Consider the following 22,728-nt stretch of genomic DNA (forward strand, 5'->3'; position numbering starts at 1 on the left):
AAAATCCTCCAAAAATAATGGAAGAAAATACAATAAATTTTAATAGCAGTTGCTTTCGGTTGGGAAAATACAAGGTTTTTCTACTTTTATCTACTTTTCTAAAGTATCTTTAACGAGTATGTATAACTTTTACATGGGGAAAGGGAGAGGAAGCCCACAGAAAGAGGATATCAAAGAAAAAGTATCTAACTTCATCAGATGTTATGAGAATTTCAGTGATGGTAAAGTGCTTCACACAGGGCCTAGTATCCTCAGTAAATGAAAGCTATTATGAATAAGTACCATGACAAAGTATCCAGTGATGTGTGGTTTTAGGGATGACCACTAATTTGCCACAGTATTTTCATTATTCAAGATACACAGAATTTTAACGTCAGAAAAATCTAATTACTTTTCTTTAAATGTAAATCAACCTTACCTTCCGCAGTTCCACTGTCACTTCATTTCTATGTCTTCGCATTGTCTAGAAAAGAAAAACAAAGATTACAGATGTATCAAAATATGGATACTGCAAGTATATAAAGATCTCAGCTGGGTGCAGTGGCTCATGCCCATAATCCTAGCACTTTGGGAGGCCGAGGCGGGCAGATCACTTGAAGTCAAGAGTTCAAAACCAGCCTGGCCAACATAGTGAAACCTAGTCTCTACTAAAAATACAAAAAAATTATCCAGGCTTGGTGGCAGGCACCTGTAATCTCAGCTACTTGGGAGACTGAGGCAGGAGAATTGCTTGAACCCAGAAGGCAGGGGTTGCAGCAAGCCGAGGTGGCGCCAGTGTACTCTAGGCCTGGGCGACAGAGCGAGACTGCATCTCAAAAAGAAGAAGAAGAAGAAAAAAAAAACTCAGGTATTTGAGTTAGAAGTCATTTAATATTGGCTGGGTGCAGTGGCTCACACCTGTAATCCCAGCACTTTAGGAGGCTGGAGGATCACTTGGGGCCAGGAGTTCGAGATCAGCCTGGCCAACATGGCAAAACCCCATCTCTACTAAAAATACCAAAATTAGCTGGGTGCAATAGCAGGCCCCTGTAGTCCCAGCTACTCCTGGAGGCTGAGGCTCAAGAATCGCTTGAGCCTGGGAGACGGAGGTTGAAGTGAGCTGAGATCATGCCACTGCACTTTAACTTGAGTGACAGAGCAAGACTCTGTCTCAAAAAATAAATAAAAAAGAAGAAATTTATAATCTCAATGACTGATACATGTTATACTTTAAATGATGAGCTACAATTAGTTAAAAAGCCAAATTCTGTATTTTACTGGATATCTGTTGGTTAATTTTGTGGAAGGTGGGACTTGGCTGCCTAGGACCCATTTCCCTGCCCTAATTGTACCCAGTCATCTTTGGGGAATTATATCCTTGCCATCCTTAATGAGACCTAGTCTTAATGAGACCTAAAGTGGCTCACTCTCTCCTAGCTTAAGTAGGTCACAAGACTCAACTACACTATCAGAATTATCTCCTCTATAACTCTGCATCTTAAGGAGAAAGGGGAAAAAAAGGCACATTAAATTCCAAAGGACGAATTTTGGACAAGGTAGTAAATAATGCCTATATCCTTGACTTGCTCAATTCCCAGTTCTTCCATTTCTCTACTCATCTTATGAACTATCTTATATTCTTCCAATAAATTATGGTTTTGCTTAAGTCAGCCAGGGATGGTTTCTGATGCCCGCAATCAATGAATTATATCTCTAATGATTCATATTTTTAAAAAGTAAATTCATTGCCATGGCCTTAAAAACATGAAAATAAAAATAAGTTTGAGATACATGTTTTCTATCAAAAGGTAAGGTATCCTTCTGAGTTTAAGAGGATCTATCAGGCATGCCTTATGGGGAAACACTGAAATAATATATATCTCCCCTCTAACATACTGATATAATGGATTCTTTTATTACATATATAAGCATGGTTACATCCTTATATTATTGGAATAAAGGCTATATGGTCATGGTATATTATTATTTTAATATACTGCCAGATTCAGTGTGCTATATTTTATTTAATAATTCTTGTGATATCTCTTAAACCACAATGATCTTCTTAAGGAAAAAAATCTCATAAAATCCCATACTGAAATAATCTAGATATAAACTTATACTTAAATACAGATATATATTAAATATAAACAAAACTGCTAAACAAAATTCAAATTAGTCATATTCATTTCATGTGATGGAATGATATACTGATAAAAACTATTATCCCTGATAAGGTTCGACACTAGAAAGAGCCTTGAATTTAATTCTATATTTAGTATGTTTCCATATTGTGACTTTAGTACTATTAATATAGAGAATGTCTTACGCATAAATTCATAAAAATGACAAATGTTGAACAATCTTCAAATACAAACATTAATGAAGTGTTATTTGATAACTCTATAAGCTATCTTTATTCACTGGAAGATTAAAACTCTACCACTGTTAAAAATTTTACCTAAATGAATATTTACTCCAATTTTTCCTATAACTGAAAAGAAAAATATTCTCATTGCAATATTTGCAACACTTAACTATTTATGAATTATTAAAAGATAATGCATAACAAAAAGATCCAGGCAGCATATCTGCTCCAAAATATGATTTTCTGTTCTATCATCTTAATTCACACTAAGATATTTCTGTATAGACAGAATTAGTGAGTTAAATTCTGAAGAACCACACTAAATTAGGAAACCATACTTAGGTGATTAATGTTTTAAACACCCCTAAACAGGAGTTAGCTCCCAGGTAGTAAGTGCTTCGAATACGAACATCTCAATTTATAGACACTGGTTTGATAATCTGCACAAGGAAACGTGGAAATAGATTTTTACTGCTAAAGTAGAACTGTTATTCAAGATATATGAATTGACTAGAAATACAGGCACCTTGATTCTTACTTTTTGGGGTCTAAGAATCCGGCAGGCCCTACAGCTCAACTTCAGAGAAGTTTCTGTGTCTAGAAACCCCTTGATCCTGTGTTCCATCCCTTCTTAGAGAACTGTATCACCTAATCCTAGTCAGAACATTGTAGTATCTGCTTAGGGTTGAAGTTTTCTTACAAGGTGGTAATCTCCAGTCTAAAAGTACTATTCCCATGAAACGAACCATATGACTTTTGTGACTGCTTACTAATACATATTTATATATGTAGCAGAATTCTAAGATTTGTGTATATAACTCACTAGTAGCAAAACTTCAAAGGCGAAAGTATCTGTTACCCTCACCTATCTCTAATAATTAAAGACTACTTATTCACCCAAAAGAATCATGTAAGTGTAAATGGCCAAACTCACTTAGGTCAGTTAAGAAGAAGAGGTACTGACTACTATACATAAGTACTTCTGAGTTAGTCATGACTTACTATGCTCTTTGTTTAAATTACAGAAAAAGATGGACTCCCTTATATTCTCCTTTATATTCTTCCCGAGTGATCTCATCTACCCACATGTCTGCAATTACTGTTTCATGACCACTCCCAAGTATCTATTTTTAGTCCACTCTGTCTCTTAAGCTCCTAATCTATAAGTCATTCACCCATTCAACAAAAATTTACTCAATACATTTAAAATACATCGGGCAATACATTTGCCAACTGGGAAGCAAGTACAGAATTCACAGTCTAGCACAGGGATCGGCAAACTATAGCCTGTGTATCAAATCTGGCAGGCTATCTGTTTTTGTAGGTCCCAACAGGAATGGTTTTTACATTTTTTAAGTGGTTGCATTATAAATGATATTAAGTACCTACATCATGCTCTTATTTTTGCCTCTTTGCCCTCAAATGCTAAAATATTTACTATTTGTCCTTCTAAGGAAAAGTTAGCAGACTAGGTGCAGTGGCTCACGCCTGTAATCCCAACACTTTTGGAGGTCAAGGTGGGAGGATCACTTGAGCACAGCCACGCTCAGCTGATTTTTCATTTTTTGTAGAGGTAGTATCTCATTGTGCTCATGTGTGCACCTACAGTTCCAGTTACGCGGGGGAGCTGAGATGGAGGACTGCTTAAGCACAGGAAGTCAAGGGTGCAGGGAGCCATGATGGTGCCACTGCATTTCAGCCTAGGTAACAGAGTGAAACCCTGCCTTGAAAAAAAAAAAAAAGGTTTGCCAACACCTGGTCTAGTGGAAATGAGAGTAATAATGAGTGATAAAAATGTGTTAAGCTGGCCGGGCACAGTGACTCATGCCTGTAATCCCAGAACTTTGGGAGGCCAAGGCAGGCAGATCACCCGAGGCCAGGAGTTCGAGACCAGCCTGGCCAACATGGTGAAACCCCATCTCTACTAAAAATATCAAAATTAGCCAGGCATGGTGGCGCACGCCTGTAATCCCAGCTACTCAGTAGGCTGAGGCACAAGAATTGCTTGAACCTGGGAGGTGGAGGTTGCAGTGAGCCACGAGTGGGCCACTGCATTCCAGACCGGGCAACAGAGTGAGATTCTGTCTCGAAAAAAAAAAGTGTTAAGCTTGAGATAGGAAAGTAAATGTTAAGATCTGTATCAAGAGGAGACAATCAGAGAGACAGAGAAAAGCTCCCAAAAGAACTAAAATATGTGCATATGTGTGTTAAGGGCTGGAAGAGAGATGGTTTAAAGGCTTCAAACTCAGTATGCTTAAAACTAATATACTTGTTCCCTTCCTAACACCCTCACCAAAAAGATCCCCCACGTCTCTCCTGTCAATACTCCTAATGTTAGGAAACTGTACAACCATCCAAATAGTTTCAAGAGACCAATCCTGGAAGACTATCCCTGTCTACTCACTCCTTCAATCCTCTGAAATCAAACAAGTCACCAGAACAGGATTCAAACCTCCCAGCTCCACTGCCATTATCTAAGAGTAAGCCACCATCATCTAATCTGGACTACTAAAATAGCCTAACCAGTCTCCTTCCACACATTGAATCAATTTTCCACAATGCAGCCGGGGGTTCTTTTTAAAATGCAAAATCTGTGTCGTCTTTCTCTTGAATAAAATGTGTCAATGATTTTTTTCATCTCTTGGCATCCCCTGCCCCACACAAAAAATGTCATCAGAATAGCCAAACTCAAACTCCACAGACAAAACCTACAAGAGGGTCAGGCACAGTGGCTCATGCCTGTAATCCCAGAACTTTAGGAGGCCGAGGTGGAAAGATTGCTTGAGCCCAGAAATTTGAGACCAGCCTGTGCAACACAGTGAGACCTGTCTCTACAAAAAAATTAAAAATTAGCCAGGTGTGGTGGTGTGCACCCGTGGACCCAGCTCTTCAGGAGGCTGAGGCAGGAAGATGGCTTGAGCCCAGGAGGTCAAGGCTGCAGTGAGCCATGATCATACCACTACAGCCTGGGTGATAGAGACCCTGTCCCCAAAACAAGCAAACAAACAACACCTACAAGGTTGGGAGACAAAGATTCCAACAAATTCTCAAATACAAGCAGAGTCTGGTTAAATCACCAGCTACAGGACTCATATGCATATATGCAGAAGAAAATGGAAAGGCAGAAGTTATGGGGCAATTGAAGACCCTGAGAACAAGAGAACTCCCAAATCATGAATGACTAGAGACGTTGGAAAGGCAACTTGGGAACAGTTGCAAATGGATGGGATCTTTTGCACACACCAACATTGTTAAGTATGGTGGAGCTAGACACAAAATCAAAGAACTAAAGTCCTCTTCCTAGACAATGTCCTACAATGAACAGAGCTAGACCTCAGAAAATAGGATGCCAATGCCACCCCCTTTAAAAAAAAAAAATCATCTTGTAACAAACAACAGAAGAAAAAGATCTTGAGTGGTGAAACTAGAAAGGCTATCCTGACCCACTTCTTGCTCTTAAAAGTTCAGGAAAATCTATCAAAAAATGGACAGGAAAGGATTGGCGTTGAAGCCCAAGCTGTAAGAAATGAGAGAATAGGGGCCGGGCGTGGTGGCTCACGCCTGTAATCCCAGCACTTTGGGAGGCTGAGGCAGGCGGATCATGAGGTCAGGAGTTTGAGACCAGCCTGGCCAATATGGTGAAACCCTGTCTCTACTAAAAATACAAAAAAATTAGCCAGGCATGGTGGCGCGCTCCTGTAGTCCCAGCTACTCAGGAGTCTGAGGCAGAAGAATCGCTTGAATCTGGGAGGCGGAGGTTGCAGTGAGCCGGGATGGTGCCACTGCACTCCAGCATGGGTGACAGAGCGAGATTCTGCCTCAAAAAAAAAAAAAAAAAAAAAAAAAAAAAAAAAAAAAAAAAGAAATGAGAGAATAGGAAACAAAGTGTTGCTATTGAAAGCCTACTGAAAAGACATACACACAAAACTGACAAAAACTATCCTAGAAAATGACAGAAAATGTGAAATAACATTATCAATCAGAATTAGAAAAACTCAGAAATGAGGTCCTAGCAATCAAAAAAGAATTAGAAATAAAGCAAAAAATTATTTCAGAAAGGAACCTAGCCAAGAGCAATCTTAAGAGCCAGTACACAACAGATAATGCTTAAGAGAAACAGACTATGTAAAGAAAAAAACTGTAATCAGAAATGAAAGTGAAAATTATCAGAAGGAAGTGACAATAAAGGTACTTAGAATCTAACTAATGCCTGATGATCTGTGGTGCAACAGTTTCATCCCGAAACCATCCTCCCGACCTGCCATTCATGGAAATGTAGACACAAAATTGAAGAGGCAGACAAAACATGTATACGAAATACAGAGTAAGGGCCGGGCGCGGTGGCTCACGCCTGTAATCCCAGCACTTTGGGAGGCCGAGGCGGGTGGATCACGAGGTCAGGAGATCGAGACCATCCTGGCTAACACGGTGAAACCCTGTCTCCACTAAAAATACAAAAAAAAAAATCAGCCAGGCGAGGTGGCGGGCGCCTGTAGTCCCAGCTACGCGGGAGGCTGAGGCAGGAGAATGGCGTGAACCCCGGGGGGCGGAGCCTGCAGTGCGCCGAGATCGCGCCACTGCACTCCAGCCTGGGTGAAAGAGCGAGACTCCGTCTCAAAAAAAAAAAAAAAAGAAATACAGAGTAAGTGGGCCAGGCGCAGTGGCTCACGCCTGTAATCCCAGCACTTTGGGAAGCCGAGGCGGGTGGATCGCTTGAGGCCAGGAGTTCGAGACCAGCCTGGCCAACAGGGTGAAGCTTCATCTCTACTAAAAATACAAAAAATAGCCGGGTGTGGTGGCGTGCACCTGTAATCCCAGCTATTCAGGAGGCTGAGGCAGAGAATTGCTTGAACCTGGGAGGTGGAGGCTGCAGTGAACGGAGATCACATCACTGCACTCCAGCCTGGGTGACAGAACAAGACTCTATCTCAAGAAGAAAACAAAAAAACAACTAAGTGTATTGATTGCCTTATTAACTGTTAACGGTGAGAAAAGGAAGCTGCATCACATCAGATGCTGAAGGACAGTAGAGCAGAAAAGAGATTAAAGCAGTGCTGAGAGAGAAATTTAAGGCACCTAATGCAAACATTAAGAAAGAAAGTCTCAAAACAATAATCAAAACTCCCAGCTTCGACACCCTACAACATAAAAAGCAAAACAAACCCAAAACAAGCAGAAGGAATAAACAGAAATCAATGAAACTGAAAACAAAAAAGTAGAGAAAATTAATGAAAAGCTAGTTCTTTGAAAAAAAAAAAAAAAACATCAGCAGACTGGCCAAAAAAAAAGAGAAAACGCAGAAATTATAATATTAGAAATGAAAAAGGTACTATCACTACAGACTTTGCAGATATCAAAAGAACAAGGGAAAACTACAAACAACTCTACACATACAAATTTGACAATTTAGATGAAATGGACCAATGCCTCAAAAGCAAGAACTATCACACCTCACTCAATATGAAATACCTAATTTGAATAAGCCTGTAACTATTAAGATGATTATATTTGTAATTTTAAAACTTCCCTTCAGGGTTTGGATGGTTTAACTAGAGAATTCTTCCCGGCCGGGCGCGGTGGCTCACGCTTGTAATCCCAGCACTTTGGGAGGCCGAGGCGGGTGGATCACGAGGTCAGGAGATCGAGAACACGGTGAAACCCCGTCTCTACTAAAAAAAATACAAAAAATTAGCCGGGCGTGGTGGCGGGCGCCTGTAGTCCCAGCTACTCGGAGAGGCTGAGGCAGGAGAATGGCATGAACCCGGGAGGCGGAGCTTGCAGTGAGCCGATATTGCGCCACTGCACTCCAGCCTGGGCGACAGAGCGAGACTCCGTTTCAAAAAAAAAAAAGAGAGAATTCTTCCAAATGCCTAAAGAAGAACTAACACCGATTTTATATAATCTCTCCAAAAAACAGATGGGATACACTTCTCAATTCACTTTATGAAGCTAATTACAAAATTACCTGAATAACAAAACCAGACAAGACAGCATTAAAAAAAAGAAGAAGAAAAGAAACTGCAGGCCAATATTCTCAATGACTGCAGATACAAAAATCCTTATCAAAATGTTACCAACTAGAATTCACTATACTAGCAGGCTTCATTCTAGTGATACAAGGCTGGTTCTGTATTTGAAAATCAATCAATATAAACCATACTAATAGGCTAATGAAGACAAATCAATGATTATATTATTCAATGCAGAAAAAAATGACAAAATTCAACATCCATTTATAGTAAAAACACTCAGAAAAATAAAAGCCTAGAGTTAACATTCTAGTGGTAAAAGTCCGAATACTATGTTTCCCTAAATTGAGAATAAGAAAATGGTGTCCACTCTCACCACTATTATTCAACATAGTATTAGAAGTTCTAGCCAGTAAAATAAGGCAAGAAAATCAAGTAAAACGCATATAGATGCAAAAGAAAGAAAACAATCCCGGCCAGGCACTGTGGCTCCCTCCTGTAATCCCAGCGCTTTGGGAGGCCGAGGAGGGCAGATCACGAGGTCAAGAGATCAAGACCATCTGGCCAACATAGTGAAACCCCATCTCTATTAAAAATACAAAAATTAGCTGGGCGTGGTGGCGCACGCCTGTAGTCCCAGCTACTCGGGAGGCTGAGGCAGGGGAATCGCTTGAACCCGGGAGGCGGAGGTTGCAGTGAGCCGAGATCGCGCCACTGCACTCCAGCCTGGTGACAGAGGGAGACTCCATTTCAAAATAAAAAACAAAAGAAAGAAAGAAAACAACCAGTCATTTGCAGAAAAGATGATTTAAAAATTCCAAGGAATTTACCAAAAACTTCCCAGATCTATTAAGTGAGTTCAACAAGGTCACAGAATACGACATAAAAATCAATTGTATTTCTGTATACTAGCAATGAACATATAGACACTGAAATTAAAAATACAAACAACAGCTGGGTGTGGTGGCTAACACCTGTAATCCCAGCAGTTTGGGAGGCCGACGCAGGTGGATTGCTTGAGCCCACGAAATTGAGATTAGCCTGGGCAAAATGGCAAAACCTCATCTCTACAAAAAAAGCAAAAAAAATTTAGCTGGGCATGGTGGTATATGCCTGCAGTCTCAGCTATTGGGAAGGGTGAAGTAGGAGGATCTCTTGAGCTCAGGAGACGGAGGCTGCAGTAAGTGGAGACTGTGCCACTGCACTCCAGCCAGAGCGACAGAGATAGACCCTGCCTCAAAACAAACAAACAATGGTGGACGATGGCTCAAGTAATCCCAACGCTTTGGGAGGCCAAGGAGGGAGGACTGCTTGAGCCCAGGAGGTCAAGACCATACATAGCGAGACTCAGCTTCTACAGAAAATTTAAAATTAGCCAGGTATGGAGGCAAGTGTTTATTGTCCTAGTTACTTGGGAGGCTGAGGCAGGAGGACCGCTTGTGTCCAGGAGTTCAAGGCTGCAGTGAACTATGATTACACCACTGCACTTCAGCCTCAGTGACAGAGCAAGACCGTAGCTTAAAAAAGAGAAAAAAATGGAGGGGCATATTGTGTTCATAGATTGGTAGACTCAACTTGGTAAAGATGTTGATTCTCCTCATACTGATATACAGTTTAATGCAATTCCTATCAAAATCCCAGCAATATATTTTGCAGATACAGAAAGAATTATTCTAAAATTTATATGGAAAGGCAAAGTAAGTAGAATAGTTAAAACAATTCTGAAAATGAAAAACAAAGTGGAAGGAATCCATCTAGCCAATTTCAAGATATATTACATAGCTACAGTAATAAACATTGTGTGATATCAGTGGAAGAATATACACATTGAAAAGAGCAGAGAACCCAAAATAAACCTACACAAATATATCCAACTGATTTTTACAAAGGTGCAAAAGCAATTAAATGGAGGACATCAATGGACTTTTCAGCAAACAGTGCTGGACCAGATAGATATTGACAGACAAAAATATTAACCCTGACTTAAGCCTCATACCTTAAAAAAAATTTAATTCAAAATAAGTGTGAAACTATAAACTTTTAGGAAAAACCATAGGAGGTAATTCTTTGGGATCTGGGGCTAGGCAGAGTTCTTAAACTTGACCCTAAAGCATGACCCATAACAGAAATAGTTGGTAAACTAGACCTCATCAAAATAAAAAACTATTTTGCTCTTTGAACACCCATGTAAAGATAAAAAGAGAAGCTAGAGACAAAAAAAAAAAAAAAATTTGCAACCATATATCCAAGAAAGGACTAGTATCTAGAATTAAAAAACAAACAAAAAACCTCTCAAAGCTCAACAGGTAACCAACCAACCAATGGAACTAGAAAATGGGCAAAAGAAATGAAAAAATATTTCATGGAAGAGGATATACACATGGCAAATAAGCACATGAAAAGATGTTCAATACTACTAGCCATTAGGGAAATGCAAATTAAAACCACCATGAGATCTTATTATACATCTAAACTTTAAAATTGTGATAATTTCAAATGCTGGTGAGTATGGAGAGTTTTCATACATTGCTTGTGGGAATGTAAAATGATAGCACCTTTGGCCATTTCTTAAAGTACACATGTAACAACCATAGGACCCAGCAATTACACGTTGGACATTTATATGAGATAAATGAAAACTCATCTAACACACACACACAGACACACACACACACACACACAGACACACACACACACACACACCCCTGTATGCAAATGTTTACAACAGCTTTATTCTTACTAGCTACAACCTGGAAACAACCCAGGTATCCTTCACAGCTTAAACTGTGGTACATCCATACCATGGAACACCACATAGCAATTAAAAGAAACAAACCGCTGATACAAGCAATGACTCGGATGAACATAAATACTGTACGAGCATCTTGCAAGATGTTACCACTGGGGAAACTGGAGAAAGGATAAAGAGGATCTCTCCGTGTTATATTTTACAACTGCATGTCAATCTACAATTACCTCAAAATAAAGGTCAGTTTTTAATAAAAATTTTAAAGGACATACATCAGATGCTGAGGGGGAAGGAGAAGAGAAGGTCACAACTAATTTCAATAATGTACATAATGGAGAATCAATAGAAAATAACTAAGAAAGAGAGGACTAAAGAAAACAAAAACAAAACCACAAACTAAAGGCCAAAAGTATACTAAAACAAAAAATAAAACAGATCACATACAATGACTATTTTACACATAAATATATAGGTGATGACAAGGAAACTAGGACTTGACTTTAAAACCATGAAAATAAGCTGCATATGTATATGACAAAATCAAATTTAACAAGAAAAGCAATCCCTAAAAATAAAGAAATGAACCTAAATGTGTATCCATTTGGTAGCATAATCACACTATCCTGTGTAACTTTTCAACACAGCAATTTAACCCTGCATCCCCAAGTCAACCCTAAAGAGAACTACCAGGAAAACTCCAAACTGTTCTCGGTAACCCTATTACTGGGTGCAGCGCTGCTGGTATTGTTATTTTGAGACTGTTATGTGTCTATGTGGAATAAAGCAAATGAGTAAAAATGCCATATTCTATTATTCCTGGTGTCAGAAAAAAACAGGAAGTTTGGCCTAGGAGAAAGACGGATATATCATAGAAGCAGTTTAGTAAAACCCCATAGTCCTGAATTTGAATTGGAATATCAATATATGCATTATATGTGTGTTTATATGTGTATGTACGTATATAAATATGCATATATTTATACATATAAATATACATACACACACATATATTTATATACATACACACACACACAAAATTTTGTTTTAATCCTACTTCTATCCACCCCAAGATGTCTACTTGGAGATTTGTATCTCCAACGCCTAGAAACAATGACCAAATCAGTGAGTGCATAGCCAATACTCTCAAAAATACCATCAACAGCAAACAGAGAGAACTGGTTCATTCCAACCAATGGGCAGAAAAGGTACAAGGTAAGCCTGCAATATCTTAACATACCAAATATCAAAGATATTTACAAGACTAGAGTCTTGTAAAAACTACTTAGGAGCTAACATGAAGAGGCTCCAAATGTTCAAAGACAGTACAATTATTATCAATTATCAATAAGACAATGAATTCAAACACACATAGATTTCAATCTGTAAATCCAGGAAATGGAAATAAAAACCCAAACAACTAAATGGTCATCATTGAAGGATGATAATGAACTACCTCATTATTTTGAAAACTGATAAAGGAAAAGAATCAAGCATTTATTTTACTGTTTCTAAACAAATTTTATCATGGGGTAATCTAACCAATTAATAAATGAGCAGAAGGTTTCTCTTAATAGATGTAGTCTAGCTCAGCTGTTCCCAAACTTTTTGGCACCAGGGACCAGTTTCATAGAAGACAATTTTTCCATAGACTAGGAAGTAGAAGGGGTGGTTTCAGGATGATTCAAGTCTATGACATTTACTGTGCACTTTATTTCCATTATTATTATATTGTAATATGAAATAATTATACAACTCACCATAATGTAGAATCAGTGGGAGGCCTGAGCTTGTTTTCCTGCAACTAGAGGTCCCATCTGGGGATGACAGGAGATGGTGACAGATCATCAGGCATTAGATTCTCATAAGGAACATGCAACCTAGATCACTCGCATGCACAGTTCACATCAGGGTTTGTGCTCCTTTGAGAATCGAATGCAGCTGCTGATCTGACAGGAAGTGGAGCTTGGGTGGTAATACAAGCAATGAGGAGCAGCTGTAAATACAGATGAAGCTTCACTTGCTTGCCTGCTACCTACGTCCTACTGTGCAGCCCAGTTCCTAACAGGCCATGGACTGGTAGTGGTCCAGGGTTGGGGACCCCTGGTCTAGCTTAAAGAAGGAATGATAGATTACCACCATTTTACAAATCCTAGTAAATAACAGACTTAGACAATGTTCCTCAGTGGTGATGTCAACATAACAGAAAGAGACAGCCAGACACTACGTGCCTTTCTGATGGAAGAGAAAATCATCACATATGATGCAGTCATGTTCCCAATTCCCCCAAATAATCTGAATCTGATAAAGCCTCCAGCTTCAACTTTGAATTTACAGGAAATACAGACGGCCGATATACATGTCAAGTGACACGATAAAATGTAAAATCCAGCCAGGCGCAGTGGCTCATGCCTGTAATCCCAGCAATCCAAGAAGACTGCTTGAGCTCAGGAGTTCAAGACCAGCCTGGGCAACATGATGAAATCCCATCTCTACCAAAAATACAAAAAACAACTCAGCCAGGAATGGTGGTACATGCCTGTGATTCCAGCTACCCAGGAGACTGAGGTGGGAGGATTACTTGAGCCCAGGAGGCAGAGGTTGCAGTGAGCCAAGATCACACCACTGCACTCCAGCCTGGGTGACAGAGTGAGATCCCATCTCAAAAAAAAAAAAAAAAAGTAAAATTCAGATTATGAGAACCTCTAAGAACCCAGTTTCTCCAACAATAAAGTACACAGAAAAAGACAAAGATGGTGAGATTAAGAGACCATAAATTAAAAAGGAGACTTTGAACTCATACCAATCAATCAATTGCAATGTGTGGACCTTGTAATGGTTGATTCCAGGTGTCAGCCTGACTGGATTAAGGGATACCCAGATAGCTGGTGAAACCATTAATTATCCTCAGTGGTTCAGAAGGCACTGAGCTCGTCCCTCTTCTGCTGAAAGGAAAACCCGGGTGGTCAGGCATTTGATTAGAATGACTGGGCTGTCCCAGTGCCTGTGAGGGTATTTCCTGAAGAGACTGGCATTTGAGTTAGTAGACCAATAGGGGAAGTTTCACTCTCAATGTGGGTGGGCAGCATTCAATAAGCTGGGGCCCCAGATGGAACAAAAAGAGGAGGTAAGAGTAATTCTTGCTGTCAGAACTCCAGATTCTATGGTCTTCGGATTCCGGGACTTGCACCAGCACTGCCGCCCTTTCTCCCCATGATCACATTAGCAAGTGTGATAATGGTATTGTGTTTTTAAAAAGAATTCCTATATTTTAAATAACATACATATTCTTAATAACAAAAAAATAGGACAAAAACAGTATATGTTACTTCTGAAAGACCTCATACTTTGGGAGGTCACCTGTTCTACTACAACTGGATCCTGGCTATCAACAGAAAAAATATTTTTTAATGCATTGCTGATGTCATATAAGTAGTAGAGAAGAGGAGAGGTCAGTCAAGTTGAACCTAAGAGGGAAGTCATAAAAGGTAATTAAGTGAAATGAAAACTATGAAGGTAGCTGCCTATTTCAAACTGGGAACAAATTAAGTCCTGACCCCTGATGCCAGGTTGGAGAGTTAAACCTAAATTAAAACTTAGGTTATACAATATAAAATAACTACAGCAAGTATTTCAGGAACAGAAAAATGGAACTAAAATATATCAGCAAGCCAGAAGAAATGATCAGAAATGACCAGATCTGAAAAATAAAAAAAGAACCAAACAGAACTTTGAGATATGAAAAAATAATTATTAAGTTAGACATATAACCAAAATTAAGAACTCAACAGATGGGTTTTACAGCAAATTTAAAGTAGTTTAAAAGATTCTGTGAACTTTAAGACAAGTCAGAAGAAACTTTAATTATGAAATAAAAGAGGGCCAAAGACGACAAATATAGAAAAGAGGGTAAGAAACATAAAGGATACAACAAAAAATACAAAACAGTGTTTGTTTGGGTTCCTCTGGACAGAAGCAACTGTTGAAGAGATAATAGCTAAGAATTTTCCAGAACTGATAAAAAACAATAAACCACAGATTCAAGACACCCAACAAACTCCAAGTGGGAAAATAAAAAGATTTCTTTTCCCAGAAGGAAAATATCCTAGAAGGAGCCAGAGAAAAACAGATTATCTTCAAAAAGCAACAGACTAAAAACTGGCCAGGCACAGTGCCTCACACCTGTAATCCCAGCACTTTGGGAGGCCTAGGTGGGCAGATCATCTGAGGTCAGGAGTTCAAGACCAGCCTGGCCAACTTGGTGAAACTCCATCTACTAAAAATACAAAAATTAGCCGGGCGAGGTGGTGGGCACCAGCAATTCCAGCACTTTGGGAGGCTGAGCTGGGAGAAGTATTTGAGCCCAGGAGTTCAAGAACAGGCTAGGCAACATAATGAGACATCTCTACAAAAAGATTGTAAAAAATTAGCTGGGTGTGGTGCTGTGCACCTGGAGTCTCAGCTATTCGGGAGGCCGAGATGGAAGGATCGCTTGAGCCCAAGAGGTTGAGGCTGTGGTTAGCTGTGATTGTCCCCCTGCACTCCAGCCTCGGTAACAGAGAGAGACCCTGTTTCAAAAAACAAAAAAAACAACAAAAAAAAGAAGAGTCAGTTTGTCAGTTTTTAGTCTATTGGTTTTTTTTTGTTTTGTTTTTTGAGACAGGATCTCGCTCTTCCTGTTTTTGTTTCCTTCTTATATGGTCCTCATACTTCATCAACTCTAACTCTTGTACTTCCATCCTGTTGCCCTGGTGAAAAGTTAACTCTGGGTTGTTTCAATTCTCACTCCAAAAGCTGAGTTGCTAAGTGTGCAACAGAAAAAATAAATTACTCAACCTCCATTATAGGTGTAACAAATTCTAGGTCTCTAACCTTAATTAAGCTCTCAGTGCTTACTGTCTGGAAATCTTTCCAGGCTTTCCTAGTTAGATTTTGCACAAAAAGCTACTGCTCAAGCCCCCTTCCAAATCCTCCTTCCTCTCAGCAGAAGACCAGGCCTCATATTTATTGAGAAAACAGAAACTATCAGACAGCAACTCCCTCAACTTCCTAACGTGCACATCCAAATCTCCTTCCCAATCCCAACATCCCTGTCTCCTTTCATCCTATTACGATGACAGTGCAAGAGGTGGCTAGCTGTGCACTGACTCTAATCATTCTCTCATCAACTGTCCCCTTGCTTCATCAATTATCCATCTCCTCTCTCCCATCTTTCAAGTATTCTATTTCCCATATCATCAGCATGCCCATGACTTTCACTTAAAAAAAAAGGCCCTTTCTCAATCTACATTTTCTTCTAACTAGTTCCTGTTCTCTTTTGCGATAATTTTTGAAAAAGTAGTCTAGACTGTCTTCATTTCTACTTATTTAGTCCACTCCATCCAAAATTCCATTGGCACTGCTCTTGTCAACATTATCAGCAACCTTCTATTCATGGAACACAATCCTTAATTACATGGTATCTTTGCAGGAGAACATTTCATTCATTCTCATCTCCTTGACTTCCATAATACCACATTCCTGGTTTTCCTCCTCTTTGGTCTTCCTCCTTCATCCATCCATGTTGCTCTTCCCAAGGTTTTGCCTATTCATCTAGTTACTCTACAAACCCTTTCTAGGTTATCATATATATATCTCCACGGCTTCAATTATCCATTACATATTAATAACTCTGGATAATGCAGATTTGTTTCTTGATGAATTCTGAATTGTGCAGTAATATGTAACTTTTCAATGTTATAAATAGAATATATATAAGGGAAAATCTAGTTAATCTTTAAATATAGAAAAATATTTGTATCTGGCATCAAAACGTACTATTTATTATTTTGCTCACCTGTATATATTCTAGGTTATGATTAATCAATACATCAAAGTGGAACCATTACCTTTTTTGTCATAACAGCTTTGAGATATAATTCACTTACCAACAATTCACCTAAAGTATACAATTCAATGGTTTTTAGTGTATTTCACTGAGTTGTAAAACTATTAACACAATCAATTTTATCATATTTTCTTTTTTGAGATGAGGTCTCACTATATTGCCCAAGCTGGTCTCAAACTCCTGGGCTCAAGTGATCCTCCCATCTATGCCTTCCAAAGTGCTGAGTTACAGGCATGAGCCACCATGCCTGGCCTATATTTTCATCACTACATAAAGAAACCTTTTATCCTTTAGCAGTCACTTACCATTCTACCCAGCTCCCCATCTCAGGCTTACAAAACCATTAATCTACTTTTTGTCTCTATAGATTTGAAAATGCTGACATAAAATGTCCGATGTCAGACGTCAATCACCCCTCCAACTAACTATAGCTCCCTTTAGCTAGCATCCTTTAAGTAAACTGCTGTATTTGTAAGTAAACAGATTTTGGTGTGTTCTGCAAGTCCCATAACCTTGGGAATTTAAGCAGCTTAAAATTTTAAGCCCGGATCTCTCTCCTGAACCAAAGTATCTCCTGGATCACTCCCTAGAAAACCCCATGATCCTTAAGACATTCATAACTGAGTTCATCATTTTCCTCACTGGTCTTACTTAATTTACTGTTTTCACCTTATCTGTAGATAACAGCACTCTCTAAAAGTGGGATATTCAACTACCTCAAAAAGTAGTTCCAAGAATTAAATAAAATAAACATTAATAAAAGCAGCTCGTGTCACCAAGCAGGCAGTCATCAATGTTTGTTTCCCTTTTCTGTCTACAGGTTGTAATCTCCATTTCCAGTATTAAATGCCATTACTTCTCCTGTCCATTGAGGTTTTAACATCAATGATTTATTTTTCATTTCTAGCAAAACAGTTTATTTTTGTAGTACTTCTTAATGTTTTTAGGTCCTTCTTAAAATGATTCAATCATCTTAAAAATATTTATTTTATAGTCTTTCTCTGATTACCTCTATTGCTGAATTTCTTAGGAGACATAAGACTGATGTTTTTGGTGTCTGTATTATCTGTGATATATTTCTTCCTGTGCTAGTGAGACCATCCAAAATTTGAAACATTTAGCCTCTCTATAATAGTAACTAAAAACCAAATAACTTAGAATCTAAATACCAGAAATTATATTAAATTTGCTATTTGAATGGCATCCTCTCTGGAAGACAAGCATTATTTTGATCTAAAAAGTCTTGTCTGGCATGTGAAATTAAGAATAAATAGGGAATTTCAAACTTCCTTCTCTATCCAGTCCCACTGGTCTGCTAGTTACAGATTAAAAAAATATAGCAGGGGGTGGAGAAGTTTATTAATAAACCTAACATCAAAAATTAAAGCTTGTTTTACCCTTTCAAAAAAGCCTATTCCTACTCCACTGCAGACAGAAAATTCCATTGCGTTAATATTACAAGATATCAACTAGAATTTTTTTAAAAAATTAAGAAGGGAGTGAGATTTTTCACTTTACAAATAACTGAAATGGGATTCCTTTTTTTTTTTCCTCTTTACAGAGGTAATCAAGTTACAATTCTTTTTTTTTTTTTTTTTTTTTTTTAAGTAATTTCAAGTTCTGACTGGAAAAAGAGAACTGGAAGTATAGGTTTAGGACTAAACGCAGGACATTATGTCCCAAGAGTTTAAAATTTTAGAGCGATACCATGAAATAATTTAATGCAAGAATAATATCAATTAGGCCTGTGCAGTGGCTCACGCCTGTAATCCCAGCATTTTGGGAGGCCGAGGTGGGTGGATCACTTGAGGTCAGGAGTTTGAGACCAGCCTGGCCAACATGGTGAAACCCCATCTCTACTAAAAACACAAAAACTAGCCAGGCATGGTGGCAGGAGCCTGTAGTCCCAGCTACTCAGGAGGCTGAGGCAGGAGAATCGCTTGAACCCGGGAGGTGGAGGTTGCAGTGAGCCGAGATCGCGCCACAGCCAAGACTCCGTCTCAAAAAAAAAGAAGAAAAAAAGAATAATATCAATTAAATTAGAATAAAAATAACCATTACAAATTATATTTTCATTATCTTGATTGTGGTGGTTTCATCAGTGTATATATGTGTGAAAGAGTATCAAATTGTGTACAGTTTAAAGCTGCTTTAAAAAATAATGCGATTCTAATTGCAAAAAAATCCATTCCTACGTACCTTCTTAGGTATTAAAGCCAAGAGTTACACAATGGAAAGACCATATGAGTGGCTCTGTCACTAACTAGCTCTGTGATCCTGAACATATTACTTAACCTCTCTGAACCCTAGAGTCCCCACTTAAGAATGAGGATATCACAATCTATCTCTGGGACAGTATAGTGAAAGTACCTTCCGTAACAAGTCCTTATTGAACATCTACAAAATATGACTTGTTTACTGTATAGTATACCTATATAAAGTATTCATTAAAACTTGTGCTTTATTACTAAGTTACAATGTGAGTACCAACAACAAACAAATCTACCTTACATAGTCCAAAATGTACATACCACTATTACATTTTTTCATCTTTCTACTTTCAAACTGTGTCTTTGTATTTAAAATGCTGCTACACAATCCCAGCACTTTGGGAGGCCAAAGCAGGCAGATCACGAGATCAGGAGTTTGAGATCAGCCTGCCCAAGATAGTGAAACCCCGTCTCTACTAAAAATACAAAAAATTGGCCGGGCGTGGTGGCAGGTGCCTGTAATCTCAGCTTCTCGGGAGGGTGAGGCAGGAAAATCGCTTGAACCTGGGAGGCTGAGGCTGCAGTGAGCCAAGATCGCGCCATTGCACTCCAGCCTGGGCAACAGTGCGAGACTCTGCCTCAAAAAAAAAAAAAAAAAAATGCTGATACATAGAAGCCAATATGTACTGTAGCCAAAATGCACTACATAGTGCAAAATGTATTTAAAATGGACGGTATGCAGTTGGGTCTTGTTTCTTAATCCAGTCTGACAATCTCTGCCTTTTAATTGGGATGCTTTAGTCAATTTAAATGTAACATAATGATTGATATTGTTGAAATCAGGCATTTCATTATGGTATTTTTGTTTTTTATCATCTCGTTTGTTTTTTATTTCTCTTCCTGCCGGCCTGTCTTCATTTGGGTTAATCAATTTTTTTTTTAAGCATTCCATTAGATATTCCTCTCCAGCATTTAAGTTCATCTTTTAATTTTGAGATTTCTCACTAGGGATCACAACTGTGACTTTAACTTAAAACAATCTATTCAGAGTTAATGTTCTACCTACTAAATGTCAAGAACCCAACTTGTGTGCCACACATACATATACCACACATGCCACCACTGCATGCATAGTATTTAAAAACTGCCAAGAATTTGGACAGATCTTATATGCGAATTTTTTTGGACTCACTTTCTTTGTCGCTGCCTCTCTTCCAGAATTTACCCACTAAGTTTCTTGTTGTTCTGTTAGCCCAGAACTCTGTACTCTTACATTTCACGCAAATAAGGCTGTGGTATTCTTCACCAAGTAGCAGGAGGATTACACAGCACCCTCAGACAAAAACCCACCAACTCATGAATTTCACAAGATAGTTATGTTTTAAGAATAGGCTCTCCTCCAGTTTGTCTGCTTTTGATCACTCTCCAGTACCTTTAAAGAAAAATTAATATATTTTGTCCAGATATTATCATTGTTATCTATGGCAAGGTAAGTCTACAGTATTGCACCATTACTAGAAGCCAGAATGCCATGTTACTTTTACTACATAAACTCCATTCTGAAAATGCCTTCATTAGGTAATTTATGCTACAATTAGATATATTTTTCCTTTTTATTTTAGTAGCAGCTTTATTCAGATATAATGCCCATGCCATAAAATTTATTCTAAAAGGATAAGTTCCGTGCTTTCTAGTACAGAGTTGTGTAACCATCACCACTACCTAATTTTAGAACATTCTCATCACCACAAAAAGAAATCACATACCCTTTAGCATTCGTTCCCCATGCTCCTTCCCACAACTCCTGGCAATCACTAATCTACTTTCTGTATCAATGGATTTGATTGCCTGGACATTTCATATAAATGGAATCATATAATATGTGGACTTTCATGTCTGGCTTCTTCACTTAGCATGTTTTTGAGATTCATCCATGCTGTAGCATGTATAAACACTTTACACCTTTTAATTGCTGAATAATATTCCACTGTATGGACATAATTTTATCTACCTATTCTTCCATTCAAGGACATTTGGGTTGTTTCCACTTTGGGGATATTATGATAATGCTATAACAAGCATTCGTGTACATGTTTTTCATCTTTTGGACACATACCTAAGAATAAAATTGCTAGGTGATATGGGAACTCTATGATTAACATCTCGAACTGCTATTTTCTAAAGTTGCTGCACAAACTACCAGAAGCGTATTAGAGTTCCAATTTCTACTTATCCTTCCCAATGCTATTGTTTGATTTTAGCCATTTTAGTGTATGTGAAATGATATCTCTTGCTTTTGATTTGCACTTCCCTAATAAGATTAAGCACCTTTTCATGTGTTTGTTGGTCATTTGTATGCCTTCTTCAGGGAACTGTCCAAGTCTCTGCCCATTTTTAAACTAGACTGTCTTTGTATTGTTCAGCTGTAGTTCTTTACAAATTCTGGATGTTAAGTAGTACCTTTAATGGATGTATGATGTGCAATTTTTTTCCTCCCATTTGTGGGCTGCTTTTCTCTTTTTTTTTTTTTTTTTTTTGGAGACAGGGTCTCACTCTGATGCCCAGGTAGGCGTGATTACCACTCGCTGCAGCCTCAACCTCCTGGGCACCAGTGATCCTCCCACCTCAGCCTCCCAAGTAGCTTGGACTACAGATGTGCACCACCACACCAGGCAAATTTTTAAATTCTTTATAAAGACGCGGTCTCACTACACTGCTTAGGCTGGTCTCAAACTCCTAGGCTCAGGTGATTCTCCCACCTTGGCCTCCCAAAGTGCTGGGATTACAGGTGTGAGCGAGCCACCATGCCTGGCCACTTTTCTACTTCCTTGATGGCGTATTTTGAAGTACAAAATATTTTAATTTTGATAAAGTCCAATTTACCTATTATTTCCTCTTGTCACTTGTGCTTTTAAGGTGGTACTATGAAACCAGTGCCAAGGTTACAAACATCTATACAGATGTTTTCTTCTGAGAAGTTTACGCAGTTTTTACATGTACATCTTTAATCAACTTTGAGTTGGTTTTTGCATACTGTGTGAGGTAAGGGTCCAGTCTTCTCTTGTATGTGGATAGTCATTTGTTCCATTTGTTGAAAAAAAAAAATTATTCTTTCCTTGTTATACTGTTTTGCCACCCTTTTGAAAATCAATTGACCTACCCACCTAACAAAAAAAAAAAAGAAGGAAAAAACCCCCCAAAATATAACTGGTAAATGTGAAAGTTTATTTCTGGACTCTCAATTCTATTCCATTGGTCCATATGTCTATCCTTATGCCAGTATCACACAGTCTTAATTACTATAGGTTTGCTTGTTCTGTAAATTCTGAAATTGCTAAATATAAATATGAGTCCTTCAACTTAGTTCTTATTTTTCAAGTTTTGCTTTGGTTATTCAGGGTCCCTTGCAATTCCATACAAATTTCAGAATCGACTTGTTGATATTTCAAAAAAAAGAAGAAGAAGAAGAAGAGAAAAAGAAGAAAAAAGAAAAGAATAGAAAAAAAGAAAAAAGGCAAGTCAGCTTGGATTTTATGGGAAATTGCATTGAATCTCTTAGGTCATTTGGA

The 22,728-nt window shown here is 38.4% G+C and overlaps 1 protein-coding gene across 1 annotated transcript in view; it reads right to left on the reverse strand.

Moving 5' to 3' along the window:
• The window catches only part of KPNA3 (karyopherin subunit alpha 3), a 96,634-nt gene that overhangs the window by 50,608 nt on the left and 23,298 nt on the right, over positions 1-22,728 (reverse strand). The window contains exon 2 of the mRNA XM_055244017.2: positions 419-463. Coding sequence (XP_055099992.2) covers positions 419-463 — 45 coding nt within the window. The remainder of the gene's footprint in view (positions 1-418; positions 464-22,728) is intronic.

Source organism: Symphalangus syndactylus, chromosome 15 (assembly GCF_028878055.3).
Source record: "Symphalangus syndactylus isolate Jambi chromosome 15, NHGRI_mSymSyn1-v2.1_pri, whole genome shotgun sequence".
In the NCBI taxonomy this organism is placed as follows: domain Eukaryota; kingdom Metazoa; phylum Chordata; class Mammalia; order Primates; family Hylobatidae; genus Symphalangus; species Symphalangus syndactylus.